Genomic DNA, 16,137 nt, shown 5'->3' with positions numbered 1-16,137 from the left:
TAGAAGAAACCAGTTTGGTGTTAGAAGAAAGTTGATGTTAAAATTAAAATAAAAATCAGCGATTGCATCACTTTATTTGCTCTTGTTCTGTTTGCATCAACCTTGGACGACTGACTCAGCTCCAGCGCTCTGATTTTTTCACTTTTCCAGGTGTCTGTGGTTTTCAGTGAGCGAGTGCCGGCAGCTCTCCAACACTGAGCCTGTCATGCACGGACAAATCCAGTCTCCCCAATATTCTCAACCTTATCCTCTCATCCTGCAAAAGCAATGGGACCTTTGTATCTACTGGTTTCAGATTTTTATGTAACTTAATGATATCAGAACATTTCAGCGCTCTCTTCAGTAAGCAGCTCAGTCTATTTTCACCCTGAGTACAACTACTCCAGCAGTACAGACTACAGCAATGGTACTGACTTGATCAGAGTGCAAAAGTAGATCTCATAATCTCATGTGTAATGCCCATATGTTTGCCAGAGGAGGGTGCTACACACATAACTGAAATAAGAGGCAAATAAATACATTAGATTTTTTAAAAGTATCATATTTATCTAAAAGGAGTAAACATTTTCCTCATAAATTTTTGAATTTGTTCTTCTCCCCTAAGTAACAACATAAATAAATTTCACTAATTTTGTGGAAAAGATTTACAGGAAGTCACTGCTGTATTTTTGTTTTCACGCTGGTTTCGGGCTTTGGTCTTTCAATAATGAGCATGTGTATTTCCACAAGGAGACACATGAAATACCAGAATTAACAAATAACATGTTTTGTGCTGAACTCCCTGAAGGTGGGAAGGACTCGTGCCAGGGTGACAGAGACACTGGGCTGCTGGGATTGTCAGCTGGTGGGTTGAGTGCATACCAGGTAACAATCTGTTGTTAGCATAAAGGCATTTAATCACACATTTAAGTCTTCAGTCTGTTGTCAGACAGCCAAATCCCTTAAGTGTAAGAGTATATCATGAGTATAAATGGAGCCAGGAGAGCAAGCATAGTTGCAAGACCAGTTAATTATGACTTCAAATAGTTATGTTGTAACGGGCAACCTGTATCAAATTTAACAGGTTCAATTGCATGTGTTATTTGATATTTGCTTATTGAATACTTCCCCCCCCTTCCTCTTATGGTGTTGATTTGCAGATTTTCATGTGATCTAATAATATCAGAACCCACCAGGTCTCCCCTATGTTTCTGGTCACACTACAACAATGCCATCACCTTGATCAAACCTCTACACTTGATCATATTCACCTCATTCATTATGATTATGTCCATATGCTTGCCAGCAGAAGATGCTGATTCTTGTGAACACATTCGCCAATTTATGCTTTTCTCCACTCGAGTGCCAACCTATAGATCTCACTCGGCTTCAACATGAAATACTTGTAGATGTTTTGAATTTTCCATAAGTCTCAGTTATACAGTGGGATGCAAAAGTTTGGGCAACCTTGTTAATAGTCGTTATTTTCCTGTATAAATCGTTGGTTGTTACAATAAAAAATGTCAGTTAAATATATCATATAGGAGACACACACCGTGATATTTGAGAAGTGAAATGAAGTTTATTGGATTTACAGAAAGTGTGCAATAATTGTTTAAACAAAATCAGGCAGGTGCATAAATTTGAGCACCACAAAAAAAGAAATGAAATCAATATGAAGTAGATCTGCCTTTTGAAGAAATTACAGCCTCTAAACGCTTCCTGTAGCTTCCAATGAGAGTCTGGATTGTGGTTGAAGGTATTTTGGACCATTCCTCTTTACAAAACATCTCTAGTTCATTCAGGTTTGATGGCTTCCGAGCATGGACAGCGCTCTTTAACACACACCACAGATTTTCAATAATATTCAGGTCTGGGCTGAGATGGCCGTTCCAGAACGTTGTACTTTTTTCTCCGCATGAATGCCTTAGTGGATTTTGAGCAGTGTTTTGGGTCGTTGTCTTGATGACCACATATTTTACTGTAGGCAGCAGGTGTTTTTCTTGGAATGCTGTGTTCTTTTTCCTCCATGCATAACACCCCTTCTTATGTCCAAATAACTCAATTTTAGTTTCATCAGTCCACAGCACCTTATTCCAGAATGAAGCTGGCTTGTCCAAATGTGCTTTAGCAAACCTCAAGCGGCTCTGTTTGTGCTGTGGGCAGAGAAAAGGCTTCACTCTTGCATACAACATCTCCTTGTGTAAAGTGCGCCAAATGGTTGAACGATGCACAGTGACTCCATCTGCTGCAAGATGATGTTGTAGGTCTTTGGTGCTGGTCTGTGGGTTGACTCTGACTGTTCTCACCATTCGTCGCTTCGGTCTATCCGAGATTTTTCTTGGTCTGCTACTTCGAGCCTTAACTTGAACTGAGCCTGTAGTCTTTCATTTTCTCAATATGTTCCTAACTGTGGAAACAGACAGCTTAAATCTCTGAGACAGCTTTCTGTATCCTTCCCCCAAACCATGATGGTGAACAGTCTTTGTCTTCAGGTCATTTGAGAGTTGTTTTGAGACCCCCATGTTGCTACTCTTCAGAGAAAATTAAAAGAGGAGGGAAACTTACAATTGACCCTCTTAAATACTCTTTCTCATTATTGGATTCACCTGTGTATGTAGGTCAGGGGTCACTGAGCTTACCAAGCCAATCTGAGTTCCAATAATTAGTTCTAAAGGTTTTGGAATCACTAAAATGACAACAGTGCCCAAATTTATGCACCTGCATGATTTTGCTTAAACAATTATTGCACACTTTCTGTAAATCCAATAAACTTCTTTTCATTTCTCAAATATCACAGTGTGTGTCTCCTATATGATATATTTAACTGACATTTTTTTTTATTGTAACAACCAACAATTTATACAAGAAAATAATGACTATTAACAAGGTTGCCCAAACTTTTGCATCCCACTGTACTTTTGTTTCAGGCTTTGGTGTTTTGCTTTTGCATTGTAAACATGGATAACAGGCAGATTCAAACAAGCAAACTGGAGTATGTGCATTTCTCAGTGGTGAAGCAGGAGACATGCAGGAATTTAATCATTTTGCTTAGGAGAAAAACATAGGGGGCACATTGTGTCTATAACTATCTGAACTTGAGCAACACTGGAGCCTATCCGAGCTACAGTACCATAAGGTTAGAAGCAGGGTGCACCCTGGACAGGTCACCATGTTGTCGCAGGGCCAACACAGAGCCCAGGATAAAATCCTGTAACAATTTATTCTTGGAGAAATTCAGCAAACAAAACAGACCAATACATTTAGAATCTAAGTCTTCATTAGGGTCTATAAGAAATCAGACACATCAGAGGGACACAGTGGAGACACCTCTGGTTGAACGGTTTGGAGACATGCTTGTGTGGACTGGACAAAGCATGGATGTCCAGTCCCTGTCCCTATCCATGATCCACTTTGGTAACCCTAAAACCAAACAGACAAAAGAAGATTTATTTATTTAATTATTAATTCATTCATCCATATATTTTATTTATGTTGTCGATTTACGTTAAAATGAGCGTGTGTGCTTGTTTCCGCATTGACTGATGACGGACCTCTGTTCTGTCATTGGGCGATCCTGCCTGTTCGCTTTCACTTTCATTCCACCCACTGCTACAGTGCGCATGCTCCTGACAAAGAAACAGCTGCACAGACTCTTGAACTGCCTTTATTGTTTACTTTTAGATTGCGTTAAATTTAAAGTCCAGCACGTATGATGATCGCCATCGATGGAGTGAAGAACGGATATAAACAACTCTAGGCAGTAAACTCCTGAATAATGCGGTGGTAGTTGTTGAAATCAAAAGTGAAAGTGCTGTGGTGCACTCAGCAGTTATTTGATATCCTTCTAATTTTAATTTACAAAAAAACTGGGAACACTTGCACTATGGTGGGGATGATGATGGTTATTAAAGTCATTTTAACTGGATACCTCATGACGTGCGTTTATGGTAAGAGCATAAATCTCATTGATTAAGCACTGACTGTAGAGACGTGACTGTGAGCTCGACATTAAAGCTTTTAACAGAAGTATTTGCTGATAACCGAAGAGCTCTGAGAAAAGTGGGTATTTTCTGAACCTCTAATTAACAGTATTTAGGTTAAAATGGCAGCAGAATAATAGAAGGGCTCAATATACCGAAACACCTGAGCTCTCTGATCTTTTCTCTCTATTAGTCCAGACAGTGGTTCTATCTTAAATGCTGGTGCACTAAGATTTTTAAGAACTGTTCTTCTTCTTGTTTCTTCAGCTGATGGAGTTGCAGATGTGGTACTCACCTGCACTCTGGTGGAGGAGGGAGCTGGACTTGGTGGAATGGGAGGCGGTCACTTCACTCGGACTCCAGCCACTCTTATTTTACGAGATGTTGCTGTGGGCCCGGACGAATCACTCGAAGAACTCACTCCGTTTGTTCCTCCCTCCATCCCTGATCCAGACCTCCTCCTGTTTGAGGCCAAAGGTTTTTCCCTTGCCACCTCTTTGTGCAAAGTTTCCTCTAATGTAAGCAGGACTCTGTGATGAACTTCTCTTATTCTTTGTAACAGTATCATCTCCTGAGATCCCCAATGCAAACGTGCTGCTCCATGCAGACTGCAATGAGCAGGAAGTGATGTGCGAATTAAGTAGTTACTCTCCTCGGGGATTCGAGGAAAACTCAGATCGGGTCTTTTTCATGGTGTCCCTCAGTGTGGATGAGGTTGACTTCAGCACTGCGCTGATTCTGGAGACCTTGAAGGTGGAGAAAGACGAGTCAACCCTGATGCAAAGCAAGCTGGCTCTTCCTCTCAGCCAGTCAGGAACTCTGCTTACCGACTGTGAGATCCATAGTTTAATATCACATTTTATACGAAGGAGCTTTATATGGTTTTCTTAGATTACACATCATCCTCAAATGTTTTCTACCCCTCAGTGATATTTGTGGTGTTCACCCACATAAAGTCTGTGTCTGCCCCTCTGAGAAGTGATGTTCTCCTCAACTGTGGCTTCAAGCAGCAGGACACGCCATTAGCACAGGAAGTGGGCATTGAGTGGCGTCTGCAGCACAGAGGTAAAGGCAGGAAGGTGCTTGAAATGAAGAGGGCGCTGGATGATACAGAAGGCAGCACGATAGGTGAGCATTGTAGGTGTTAGCAGGTGTATCTGCATGTGTAATGCAGGGTTTGGCAATGAGAACCTACACTGTTTATTTTAATGGCTTTAAGACTGATGCTACTCAGGATGGTGATAGTTCAATAGTGGCATCCCACTTTACAAATATATGTTTAAAAAAAGGGGCTTTGAATGATTGTTTCTAGTGATCTTAGGAGGATCATTTTAGTGACAGTCTTCTGAATGTTTTCAGTGAGTTTCTAGCCATGGGTTTCTTTATGTATGTAAGTTTTGAACCAAATGTCTGATTTTTATTAATTGTTTAGATAATGGTATTGAGACAAGTGGAAAGGAGACTATAATGTCAATTTTTGACTTTTATTTCAGGCCTGTTGTCACCAAAGATGACCTTTAGCATCTTAGCATTTTTACTATGTTTCTGTAAAGTTGCCACAAAAAGTTATCAGAAAGTTAACTCAAAAGTTATTTGAGATTTTAAAAAATATTCATCCGTGGAGAAGCTAGCAAACAGGAAGTGAGGTCATATGAAAAGATTTTTATGGTATTGGAACCAAACTTTATGGATGTATTTAAAGATTACAAGCAAACAAACAAAAAACAAAACAAAACAAAAAACCACTGAAAAAACAAAATGCATCTGTCTTACTACTATTGCCACCTGTAAAATGAAGATAATTTCACCTTCACCCTTTTTGTACCCCACATTGCTGCTTGTAGTTGTATTTGAATAAATAGATTTTAAATAGGTGTACAAGTTTGTTATTTTATAAATAATTCAGGACCTCAGAAGAACTGTTAAAACATATGAAATCACAGGGACAGTGGGTGATCTCAGTCCTGCACCAGCTCCAGTGTCAGTGTACATATAACTAGATTTGGATTTTAATTACATAAAGTTTTTACATGCCTTTTACATGCCTCCTTTAAAAATACATTTATCTTGTAGTTTTAAAGGAGGTCATTTAGGAATTAAATATCTTCGTCCTTTACCCACAATTCACCTCTGTGTATTCATGAAATTCTGCTCTGTAGTTTAGTCTTGCTGAATTACTGACAGACAGGCAGATGCCATTAAAGCACACATGTGGAGATGATGTGAAGAGCACGAACTGAAGAAACATCAAACAATTATTATTCTGTCTGTTTAGTGGACGGTGAGAGGGCCGGCTCAAGCATAAATGCTGCCCAGGTTGTTGGTGAGGGTAACGCGTCTTTGACTCTGACCACGCTGAAGGTTGGAGATGAGGGGACCTACATCTGTACAGTCAGTCTTGGTCCTTTCCACTCCCAGCAGGTCGTTCAACTTCGCATTATTCGTAAGTTTCACTCTGATCTTAATCCTCAGCCGTTGTTTTCTTTGATATTCTGTTAATTCTTCTCTCTTACTTTTCCCCCATAGAACCTCCAGATGTTTCCCTCTCAGTCGAGAAGTTGGTTTTAAAGTCAAGTTCGTCCCAGAAATTAAGTTGTCACAGCAGTAAATACTACCCACTGGATTCTCACGTCAGTAACTGTGTTTTGAGATGTAACTGTTACCCATTACTGTTTTGTAACACCATCCTTTTAAACACCAATCTTATTAGTAACTTATCATGTTTATGAAAGGAGATTTTTTTCTCAATCACAATGAAATAGAGGAATTTAATAGAGAAGTTATTGCAGGCCTTAAACCAGCCTCTCTCTCAAAGTCTCTCTAAGGACGCCTGAAAGTGTAGATATTTTTAAACGTACCAATGCTCTTCATCTTGTTAATGAAAAGTGTCTTTATTTGCTGTTTTGATAATAAGTTATCTTCCATATTTATTCATTTGTGTCCTTTTGAATTGCACTAGCTCCTAAGGCTACATTTAATTGAATGACAGGTCATAATTCTCTGCTCTTTTCTGTTTTTTAGATTGAGTGGTTTTCCCTCTCTCCTACGGACACAGAGCCACAGCTCTTTATAGATCAGGGCTCCCTGTCCAGTCATCGGCAGCACGGTGATGGAACGTTCACCCTGTCCTCTCACATAGCTGTGCCTCCCACCACCGTCCCAGGAACCAAAATCATCTGCAAGGTCTCCCACACAGCTCTAGAAGAACCGCTCTTTGTTAGTGTGGTGGTGGAACCTCCTGAGCCTAGTATGTATATCTATTTAACACTTTAAAAAAATTTTTTTTACCATTATCAAAGGGTTTTCATTATCTTGCTGAGAGTGGAATATAAATAGATGACAAGTCTGACATTGCTATTTTTATATTTTTCTATAGAAAAAAACTCTGGTTCGGTCCTGAGCTAACAAAATCCTACAGTGGAAGTTTTGGTTCAATCATATAGAAACTGGCAGTTGTAGTTAAACCAGGTGTTTTCCACATTTTCAGTTGGCATTTGGGGCCTTGACGTGTTACAAATGTAACAATTTACAGATCACTTTTAGCACCCTTGATGCACAACACTTTGGTTGACTTTGTGGATGAATTCAACATGACAATTTATTTCAGAAACAGTGTAAACATTTTTTTTCTATTATGAGGGTGATTGTATTTATGTCTGATGTTAACCTTATCCACAAAACCTTTGTGTGTCTCCGCAGATTCCTATTGGTGGATACTGGGCTTCCTGATCATCACTGTACTTTTCTTCTATCAGGTCATGGGATAAATTTCACTTACATCATCGTGACTGGAGACTAGAAAGTTTCTTTGTGTCATTTTAGTGTTTAAGTTATTTTTTTTAGGTATTCCACTGGTTTGTTCAACTCTTCCAGCTTTCTAGAAACTGAAAAACAAAAGTATAGAATAAAATTAGTCTCAGGAGGTTTACAAATGTGTAATATGTGATCAACAGGTGTATACTAAAATTTATAAATGTGTACAATGATTTGTAAGTTTTGAAGACTCACATGCTCTAATCCACACACAAATACAGAGGAATTGGAACACATGGAAAACTAATTTACAAATGGATATATCAAACCTGAATAAACAGTCAGGACACAAATTTTACAGTTCGACTTTATAAATTTGATAATTTGTACTTTTAGAAAGTTTCCTGTAACATTCTTTATATTCTCACATACAGATCTTTAAATATGCATGCATGAATCCTCTGATATGCACAGTGAGGGTTTGAGACTTCACATTGTGATGTTCACATAGTTCCACAAATGTAAGCTGTGTTCAAGTGCTAGAGAAAACAACTGGTACATCTGGGGTTCCAGTGGATTCATATGTGTGCTTGTTTTAGTTACTATGGATTATGTAGGGTGGAGAGACATCTCTATGGCTCGTCCTCTGAAGTGAATCCACAGGTGCTGACAATTTCTTGTATATTTTGATTATATATGATTAAGTTGATATGGATAACAATCTAGGTTACTATATGGCATCTATGTATGTTTCCTAGTCCAGTGTAATGAGCTGTTCTGTTTATTTATGTGTGGATCGAGCACCCAAGTAGTGAAAAATTTAATCATTGTGCACATTTGTAAATCTTAATTTACGTTTAATTTATATATCATTTGTAAACATTTGGGGAAAAAATTTTGCTCCGTACAAAAAACTTTTTGGGGGGGTGAAAGCTATGCATATGGTAACCGATCTATTTATGACATAGCTGTGAAATTTCTATACATGATACATTTTTTGTTTATTATTTTTAATACCAACCTATTTTTGCACTATGCAAGTTTGAAGCTTGCAATATGCTAAATTGCATTAAAACCCACAGATCACATCCCAAACTATGTTATTCACCAACAGTACAAATTTTATTCATATACGATAACACTGCAATTATACAGTAGCAAACTCCCTTACATGGAATTATTCCCTTCACAGCTTTCAGTATGGTTGTTGTCGGGGGGGCTGTTGTTTGCAGGTAGAAAATAATGGTGTGTAGGGGCAGTAGGCATTTTCATCTTCTGCAGACATGAAAGGTCCACACGATTTGTATTTGAAAGCAGCTAATAGTGCAATTGCACTATGAGTATTTATTACCTGAGACATGGTCTCTGTAATATTTTTGTAAACTATTTACTTTATATTTTTTCCCAGGAGCCCACAAAGGCCCAGAAATTATTTTTTTAAAAGAGCAACAATATTGAAAGCACCTTAAATGAACATAAAGTTGTTTTTCCTTGAATGTAAAATTATGCTTTGAGTATTTGGGGCTTATTTAGACTTTTTTTTTTTTTGATCAATATAAAGTGGGAAAGGGTTGTTTTTTTCTGTGACTCTACTGAAAAATTGGTATGACTATTTAAACAATCACAGCCTCTTAAATCCCACTTACCTGCTGAATTTACTGTGCATTCAATAATTTAGAAGCCTGGCAGAACTTTGTTTTATATTCTAGTGGAGATCCTGATGCTCCCTGTGACATTTAAGGAGGATGGAGTGATGCTGCCATACAAGCCTTAGTTTGAATGTGTGACTTGGTGTGTAACGTCAGTGAAAGATGGTACATAGACCCAATAAATGTAGATTATTATACTTAAAGTGGGAATTTGAGAAGGTTTTTGTTATACTTCTTATTTTTGGTACTATATATATATTTGTTTTATCCTCCCTTCAGTTTTTGTATGATTTTATTTTATTTTATTGTACCTGTAATATAGAAGGATTATGTAATACTGTGACAATGGTTAAGGAATTTCCACTGATCAATCTTTGTACATTGTGGAATTGATTGAAGTCATTAAAAAAATACAACATCATGAAAAGCTTCATGCTGTTCATAATAAACCCCTCAGTGCAATTACATTTTATTTCTATAGCACCAAATTACAACAAAAGTCTCAAGGTGCTTTATCTTGTAAGGTAAATCCATCCATTCTCTTCTGTTCATCCTTGTCAGAATCCCGGGGAGGCTGGAGCCTATTCAGCTACCATAGTTGTTGGGTACAGCCTGGACAGGGCTAGCACGGAAAGACAGGCAGCCATTTACACTCACACCTATGGACAATTTAGACTCACCAAATTAACCTAACCCCAATAATTACATGTCTTTGGACTGTGGGAGCCACGTGGGAGCCACGTGGGAGAATCCTCATAAACAGAGAGAGAACATGCAAACTCCACGCAGAAGATCCCTGGTCAGACAGTGGACTCGAACCCAGATCCTGTGAGGCAAGTGTTAAAGAACTGTAAAATTGACTTTCATCTGACAAGAGGACTTCGGAGCAACAGTCCATTTCTTCTCTTTTTACCAGAAGACCAAAAAGACACTTTTGACATTGGAACTCATTTCCTAAAGACATCTGTGTGGTGACAGAGGCCTCCATCCACTCCTTGTGAAGCTCTTGCAGGTTTTTGAACCAACCTTTCTTAACAATCCTCTCAAACCTGGAGTCACCTCTGTCGCTTTTGCCACAATTTTCCCTTGCAGTCAATTTTCTATAAAGATGCTTCTTTACAGCACTGTGTGAACAGCCAGCCTTTTCAGCAGTGACATCTTGTGGCTTGCCCTCCGTATAGAGGCTGCTCATGATCATCATCTGGACAACAATCACGCCAGCAATCTTCCCCATGATTGTGGTTGTGTGTATTGAACTAGAACAAAAGATGCATATTATTTACAGTATACTGTGTGACTAATAATTTACTCAAACTCTAAATGAAATATTCTAATAATTTGTGAAAGTGGATTTCTGATTTTTGAGACCTAAACATCAAAAGTAAAACGATAAAGGCTTAGAATATTACAATTAATGTCAAATATATAAAGAAATTAAATTATGAAAATTTTGATTTTGTTGAGGAAAAAACTTTTCATTATAGTCTTTTAGTTTTTTAGATGCTATAACACGACCAAAGGATATAATCAAAGTCAGTATGTAGTCACTTCATGATTTCTTTATTGGCATCAGCAAAAAGTGGTAAACATGCATTTGTTCTCCTAAATCCAGTTGCATCTCTTCCAGTAGTTCCAAGTAAATCACAAAACATCTTCTCATGAACCATGTTAACTATCTAATAATATTACTGCACAGTATCATTAGATAATTTTGGCTAACCGCTACAATTATGCATAAATGCCCTTTGCGTTTTATCAACCCTGAATATCAGTCCAAAGTAAGGAAAATAAACTTCATATCCTACAGCCCCTCAAAAAACTTGAAAGAATTTATAAACCTGTTTTCAGGAGCGTAAACTGACAGATGTGTACTATAGTTCTACTCATACAACACGAATAATACTAAGTTTTCATTTTTCACTACAGTAGCAGTTTGTTTGCAGTCTCTGGATATTATTTTACTGTCCAACACAAGTGATCTTAACAAAATGTTGGCAAACTCTTGAGCATTGTTGCATTGCATAAGCAGTAATTATCAGATCAGAAAGACATTGTACATAGGTCCTTTAAACCACTAAGAAAAAAAATGTACAGTCGGCAGTAAGGTTCAGAAATGGCAGATACACAGGTTACACAAAAAGGCAAAACTACGGACACCGTTTGCCATGCAGGTTAGAAACAAAAGCTTCACACTGGCCGTTATCATACTGTCGATGACAGATGGGTGCTTTTATGTGAGTCAGCAGTGACGGTGGGACGACCAGGTGGCTCAGGGTTTCTAAAATCATATCCTCTTTCCTCTTTTCCTGCTTTCTGGACAACTTAAACAACAATTAAACACTTTGACAGCACAACTCTCAAAATAACTATATGTCTCTACCTGTTTGAAATGTGGCGCTACACATTCATCTGTCTATGGCTGGGACTCTCTGCAAATCAGAATTAAGAGGCCTTCCTCTGGACTGAAGCAGTTAGTTCATGTATTCGTTAGATTGTCTGTAAGTGCCTGCTCGTGTGACTTAATTGCTGTGCATATTATTACTAAAATGCCACCTCTATGCCTGTGGTATAAACATTCTGCTTTTTCAGTCCGGATTTAAATTTTTACCTATTTATGCAGTAGAAATGTGTTGCAGTACTCCTACTACCTTTCCCTGAATCACTTCCTCCTTTCCTAAACTCTCACACGGTCTCTTTCCCTATTTTGCATTTCTCTTTTCTTGTTATCACTGGAGGTTGCAGAAAAAAAAGACTTAAGTGAGTGAAAGTTAGACAGGAAAGGGAAAAAAATACCAATCAAAGCCTACCAGGTAAAAGTGGAAGAAAGCTTTTAGCTACAATGCTTTGGATCACAGATACACACAAGCACAAACAACAGAAACTAGCATAATCTTAATCTAACATGACCTTGTGTTAGTAAGTAGCAACTGTGGAAGTAGCAGACAGAAGATGTGTGTTAGTTATGCATGTCAGTATCAATTTACAAATGTTGAACTCTCAAAAAAACGTCATATGAATAAGCTTTGGCGTACTCGGTGTAGAAAGACTCTTCTGTACACCCCCTACCAGCGTGCTTAGCCCCACGTGTTCTCCCTCTACCTTCTTTCCTTTTCTTCCTTCCTTCCTCTTTTGACTCTGCCTGCTGTGTCCTTCAATAATACATGAGGTGCAGAGGCAGCGGAGAGTGAGCAAGAGTTCAAGTCAAAACAGTGGAAGAAAGCAGCAAGGAAAGGGAGGGAAAGAGGACGAAGAGAGCAGAGACATCTATAAACACTAATGTAATGTTTAAGTGCAAGATGGTTTGATGGAAGACTGTGTGAAGAGAGGAAGGAGAGGACTGACAAAATTGAGGAGCAGCGCTTGGGTTTCTTTTTTTGCCTCTCCCCTCTCATATTATCCTCAAGTCCATATTCATCTGTACTGATGAGCTGAGCTCAGTGGAAGAAGTATACTGTGAATTAAAGAGAGAGGGAAAGAAGTAATTAGTTTAATGGGTCTGGCAACACGTCATTAAAACTAAACGGGCAGAGGACACACTGACCTCTCCTTATGCAGGAATGTGGGGTTGTTAAAGACGAAATAATATTATGCTAGTGTTGTCTTATGTGTATAATATTGATGGGTTTTTTTTACATTAATAAAAAACCCCATCAGTATCAGTTCTAACACTGATGTATTAGTGATTTCTAAATTTCTCACGTGTGCAAGTGGAAATAGCCATGCTGAGTGGGAAGTCGACGCATGATGATTATCTACATTTTGAAAGTAATCAGTTAATTGTGGAAATTTTTGCATCGGTGTCAGAATGAAACTACTTACAGAATATGATTCCAACCACAATAACTCCAATGATACCCATCATGATCATCATCTGAAAAAAAGAGATGAAAATTTTAGACTTCATCCTTTTACAGAAGAATACACGAAGCTGTGTTTTTAGGGTTTCGCTATGTTCAAACAGAATAGAAACCAATCTGAACCACAAAACAAAACAATTATGACACTTAAAAGGCTCTTTGTGTTTGTTGTGGCTTAGTTATACAATCCCCTCAGTGTTTAGAGTGAAAACTCCACAATAGCAGATGCCTTTCTCCCATTTCCCCTGAGGTATCACTTCAGTGCTCTACAGCAGCTCATTAACAAATTCCTATGTTGTCCTCTATTCTCTCTGCATGCCAGAACACATACTAATAGGAATTTGTTCATTCTAAGTCAGATGATACCATAGGTTTCTCTCTGTTTTACCAATCTGTGTAAAGGAGCCACAGTAATGCGCCCACCTTGCAGTTCTTCCACCAGTACTTGTTTTTTAGCTTGGCTGCGCAGCTTTCAAACTGGGAGGCTCCAGCTTGGAGAGCGTCCGCTCTGTCATCCAGCTCTGAAAGCTTCTGGTCCCTTTCCAAAACCTTGTCCACATTCACCCGCATGATATCCACCACCTAGACCAATCCAGCAAGGATGAGAGAGCATTTTTTTTTTTTGGGGGGGGGGGGGGGGGGGGTAGTAAAGGAGGAAAATAGATGGGAATGTCGTTTTCATAAGTGGTAATTCTTCTGCAGTTTGTTGCTCATGCATATTTTACATCAGTGACTTTCTACACAGAATGCATTCTGACCCAGAAGCTCAGAACAGCTCACCTCTTCCACTTGGGCCTGAGTCTGTTGTAGCCTGCGGTTGCTGCTGGTATTGGGAGGGCCAGGAGGTGCGCCAGCTGGGGCTCCATCTGCGCCAGGGGCACCTGGAGCTCCAGGAGCTCCAGCTGGTGGGGCAGCATCTGGGGCAGACCTGACCAAGCACAACAATGAGAGTTTTGTGAGAGAAAGAATTGGATGAAGTCAGAACATTTCACATTCAACAATGGATAGGTTTTTATAAAAATCTGAAAAGAAACTTGAAATATGCTGAGAAGGAAAAATGCCCTGTCTAAAGGCTTGAAAGAGTCAAGAGTGTAATTTGCAGGAAGGGAACCTGCAAATCGCAAACGTAGGCAGAGATGTTAGCAAGAAATGATGAACTAATGGGTCAGTGAGAAAGGGGCGCATAAGAGAGAGTGGGGGAGAGGTTTTTAAAAAAGCTATGTAGGCCACAGGATGGCGGTGGATGAGTAAAGAGAGAGAACGTTTTGGGGAGGAAGAAAAAGAGAAGGCAGATGTTGCTCATGATGGATTACAGAGAGATGGTTGGAAGTGAAAAGAAAAGGTGAGGCAGAACTGAGGAAACGGTTAATCCAGCAGGAGGGGAGAGGAAGGACAATTAAACCTGAGCAAAAAACCTCTGCAGAGGCAGCTGCCAGGTTAATATATGATAAACTAACTCCTGCAGGATGAAAATTTACAATATTTTTAAGAGAAATTCTGCATTAAGGAAGCTACTGATAACCCAGTTTCCTTTAAAAATTCACGTTTTACAGCATTAAACAGATGATGACCCCCAAGTCCCACAAAAACCTTGTAACTCATCCAGCACCACAAAACACGCTGCTTTCTATTAAATCTGACACAAAAACATCCAAAACAACTCATTCAGCCCCGTCTCGGGCTTTGTATGAGACAGAAGTCAACCTCTGAATACATAATTCAGCGAAGCAGTGATGGAATATTTTTCGCTTGCGTCAGCAAAAACCCTTCAAGCTGAAAGTAAATCATCTCACTTCGGACCGCCAGTGGAAGAAAATAAAGAAATGAACACGTTTCAATGTGGGTTCTTCCGCCACCACATATTAGATATCTGCTTTTGTTGTTTTTTTTTTTTTCTTTTCTTTTCATTTTTTTAAGAGCGCAATGGAAAAGCCGCATTAATACTCACATCTTCTATGCAGCTGTTTGAACTGACTCACGGGCAGCGGAGGAGGGGTGACTGGCTGTGAGGCAGGAGGGTCTGAAGTACAAAGCGAGAGAGAAAAAACCCCCAAAAAGACAGAAGAGACGAAAAAGCGGAGGCACGTGTGCAAAGGAAAGTCCAGATGCTTAATTAGTAAACAGACTGAAGTGGCGCACTGACAGTAAACTGAGGCGGAGGCTCTTGGCGCAGTGGAGCCGATCTTCTAGCGATGCTTTTATACTGCAAGCCGTCACCAAAAGTACTGCAATACTGAGACACGTATACAGGTCGGGTGATAATTCACTGTGTGACCAGATTAGTGGGCAGGGAATGAAAAAGGAGCGATGCCAGCTCAGGAAGGAAGTACTTCCAAATTATAATCCATGCAAAAGAAATCCACGGATGTTTGTATTCTTGCAGAGCTGCATCCGGCTCCTCCAAGTGATGCTTCCCTCCTAGATCCTGAGACGCAGCACTGATTGGCTGGTTGTTGAGTTGCCTCTTCTGAAAGCTACTGACAGAATACCTGCGATTGAAATAAAATAATAATAATAACAACAATAAAGGGGGAAAGTGCAGTCACAGGAAATCGGTTGTCTCTGATTGCCTCCTTCACTCTCTCTCTCACTGCGCGCTGTATGCGAGGTACGCGAGTTTTGTCCGTGCAAAGTGGCTCTGTGGGCAACTGCAATAATGCGTCTCTGCTCCTGCCTTCACCACTTGGACTCGTAACGACAGTGCGGCACCCCCTCCCCTCCCTCCCTCTCTCTCCCCTCACACTTTGCAGTACTGCAGCTCTGTGTCGGATAGGGCGGCGGGACGACACTGCGGTACCGTGAATGCCTACAGAGTGTTGACTCGACTGTTTCCTCCCTGGCCTGGGATTCTCCCAGCTCCCTCCTCTTTCTGATCCTGTATCCCATTTCCCTTTGCAACGGCTTTCGTTTGAAAAC

At 39.6% G+C, this 16,137-nt stretch overlaps 2 protein-coding genes across 2 annotated transcripts; one reads left to right on the top strand and one right to left on the bottom strand.

Annotated features, from left to right (window-relative positions):
* Positions 1–3,595: 3,595 nt before the first annotated feature.
* On the top strand, positions 3,596–9,785 carry tapbpl (TAP binding protein like). Its single transcript, XM_085471633.1, has 8 exons — positions 3,596–3,929; positions 4,230–4,439; positions 4,525–4,794; positions 4,890–5,090; positions 6,238–6,405; positions 6,489–6,592; positions 6,984–7,209; positions 7,662–9,785. Exons 1-8 carry the CDS (start codon positions 3,866–3,868, stop codon positions 7,727–7,729), a joined length of 1,311 nt encoding a protein of 436 aa, XP_085327759.1. The 5' UTR covers positions 3,596–3,865; the 3' UTR covers positions 7,730–9,785.
* A 1,118-nt stretch (positions 9,786–10,903) lies between these two features.
* LOC146698814 (synaptobrevin-like) lies at positions 10,904–15,922 on the bottom strand. Its single transcript, XM_085471632.1, has 5 exons — positions 15,170–15,922; positions 14,002–14,149; positions 13,645–13,803; positions 13,184–13,235; positions 10,904–12,815 (listed from the first exon to the last, which is right to left on the bottom strand). Coding segments are annotated over exons 1-5 (378 nt in total). The 5' UTR covers positions 15,172–15,922; the 3' UTR covers positions 10,904–12,798.
* Positions 15,923–16,137: the final 215 nt, after the last annotated feature.

This window comes from Copadichromis virginalis, linkage group LG11 (genome assembly GCF_057382275.1).
Source record: "Copadichromis virginalis isolate Kocher_CV1m ecotype Utaka linkage group LG11, C_Virginalis_male_GT1.1, whole genome shotgun sequence".
NCBI lineage: Eukaryota > Metazoa > Chordata > Actinopteri > Cichliformes > Cichlidae > Copadichromis > Copadichromis virginalis.
This window is presented reverse-complemented; position numbering and strand designations above follow the sequence as displayed.

Excerpts from the sequence above, each read along its gene's own strand:
- LOC146698814 (XM_085471632.1), bottom strand. Across the intron at positions 13,804-14,001 it reads CTCAGGCCCAAGTGGAAGAG|GTGGTGGATATCATGCGGGT; the intron begins GTGAGCTGTTCT and ends GGATTGGTCTAG. Across the intron at positions 13,236-13,644 it reads ACTGGTGGAAGAACTGCAAG|ATGATGATCATGATGGGTAT; the intron begins GTGGGCGCATTA and ends TCTTTTTTTCAG.
- tapbpl (XM_085471633.1), top strand. The coding sequence starts at position 3,866 with ATGGTGGGGATGATGATGGTTATTAAAGTCATTTTAACTGGATACCTC. Across the intron at positions 4,795-4,889 it reads AGGAACTCTGCTTACCGACT|TGATATTTGTGGTGTTCACC; the intron begins GTGAGATCCATA and ends TCTACCCCTCAG. Across the intron at positions 6,593-6,983 it reads ACTACCCACTGGATTCTCAC|ATTGAGTGGTTTTCCCTCTC; the intron begins GTCAGTAACTGT and ends TCTGTTTTTTAG.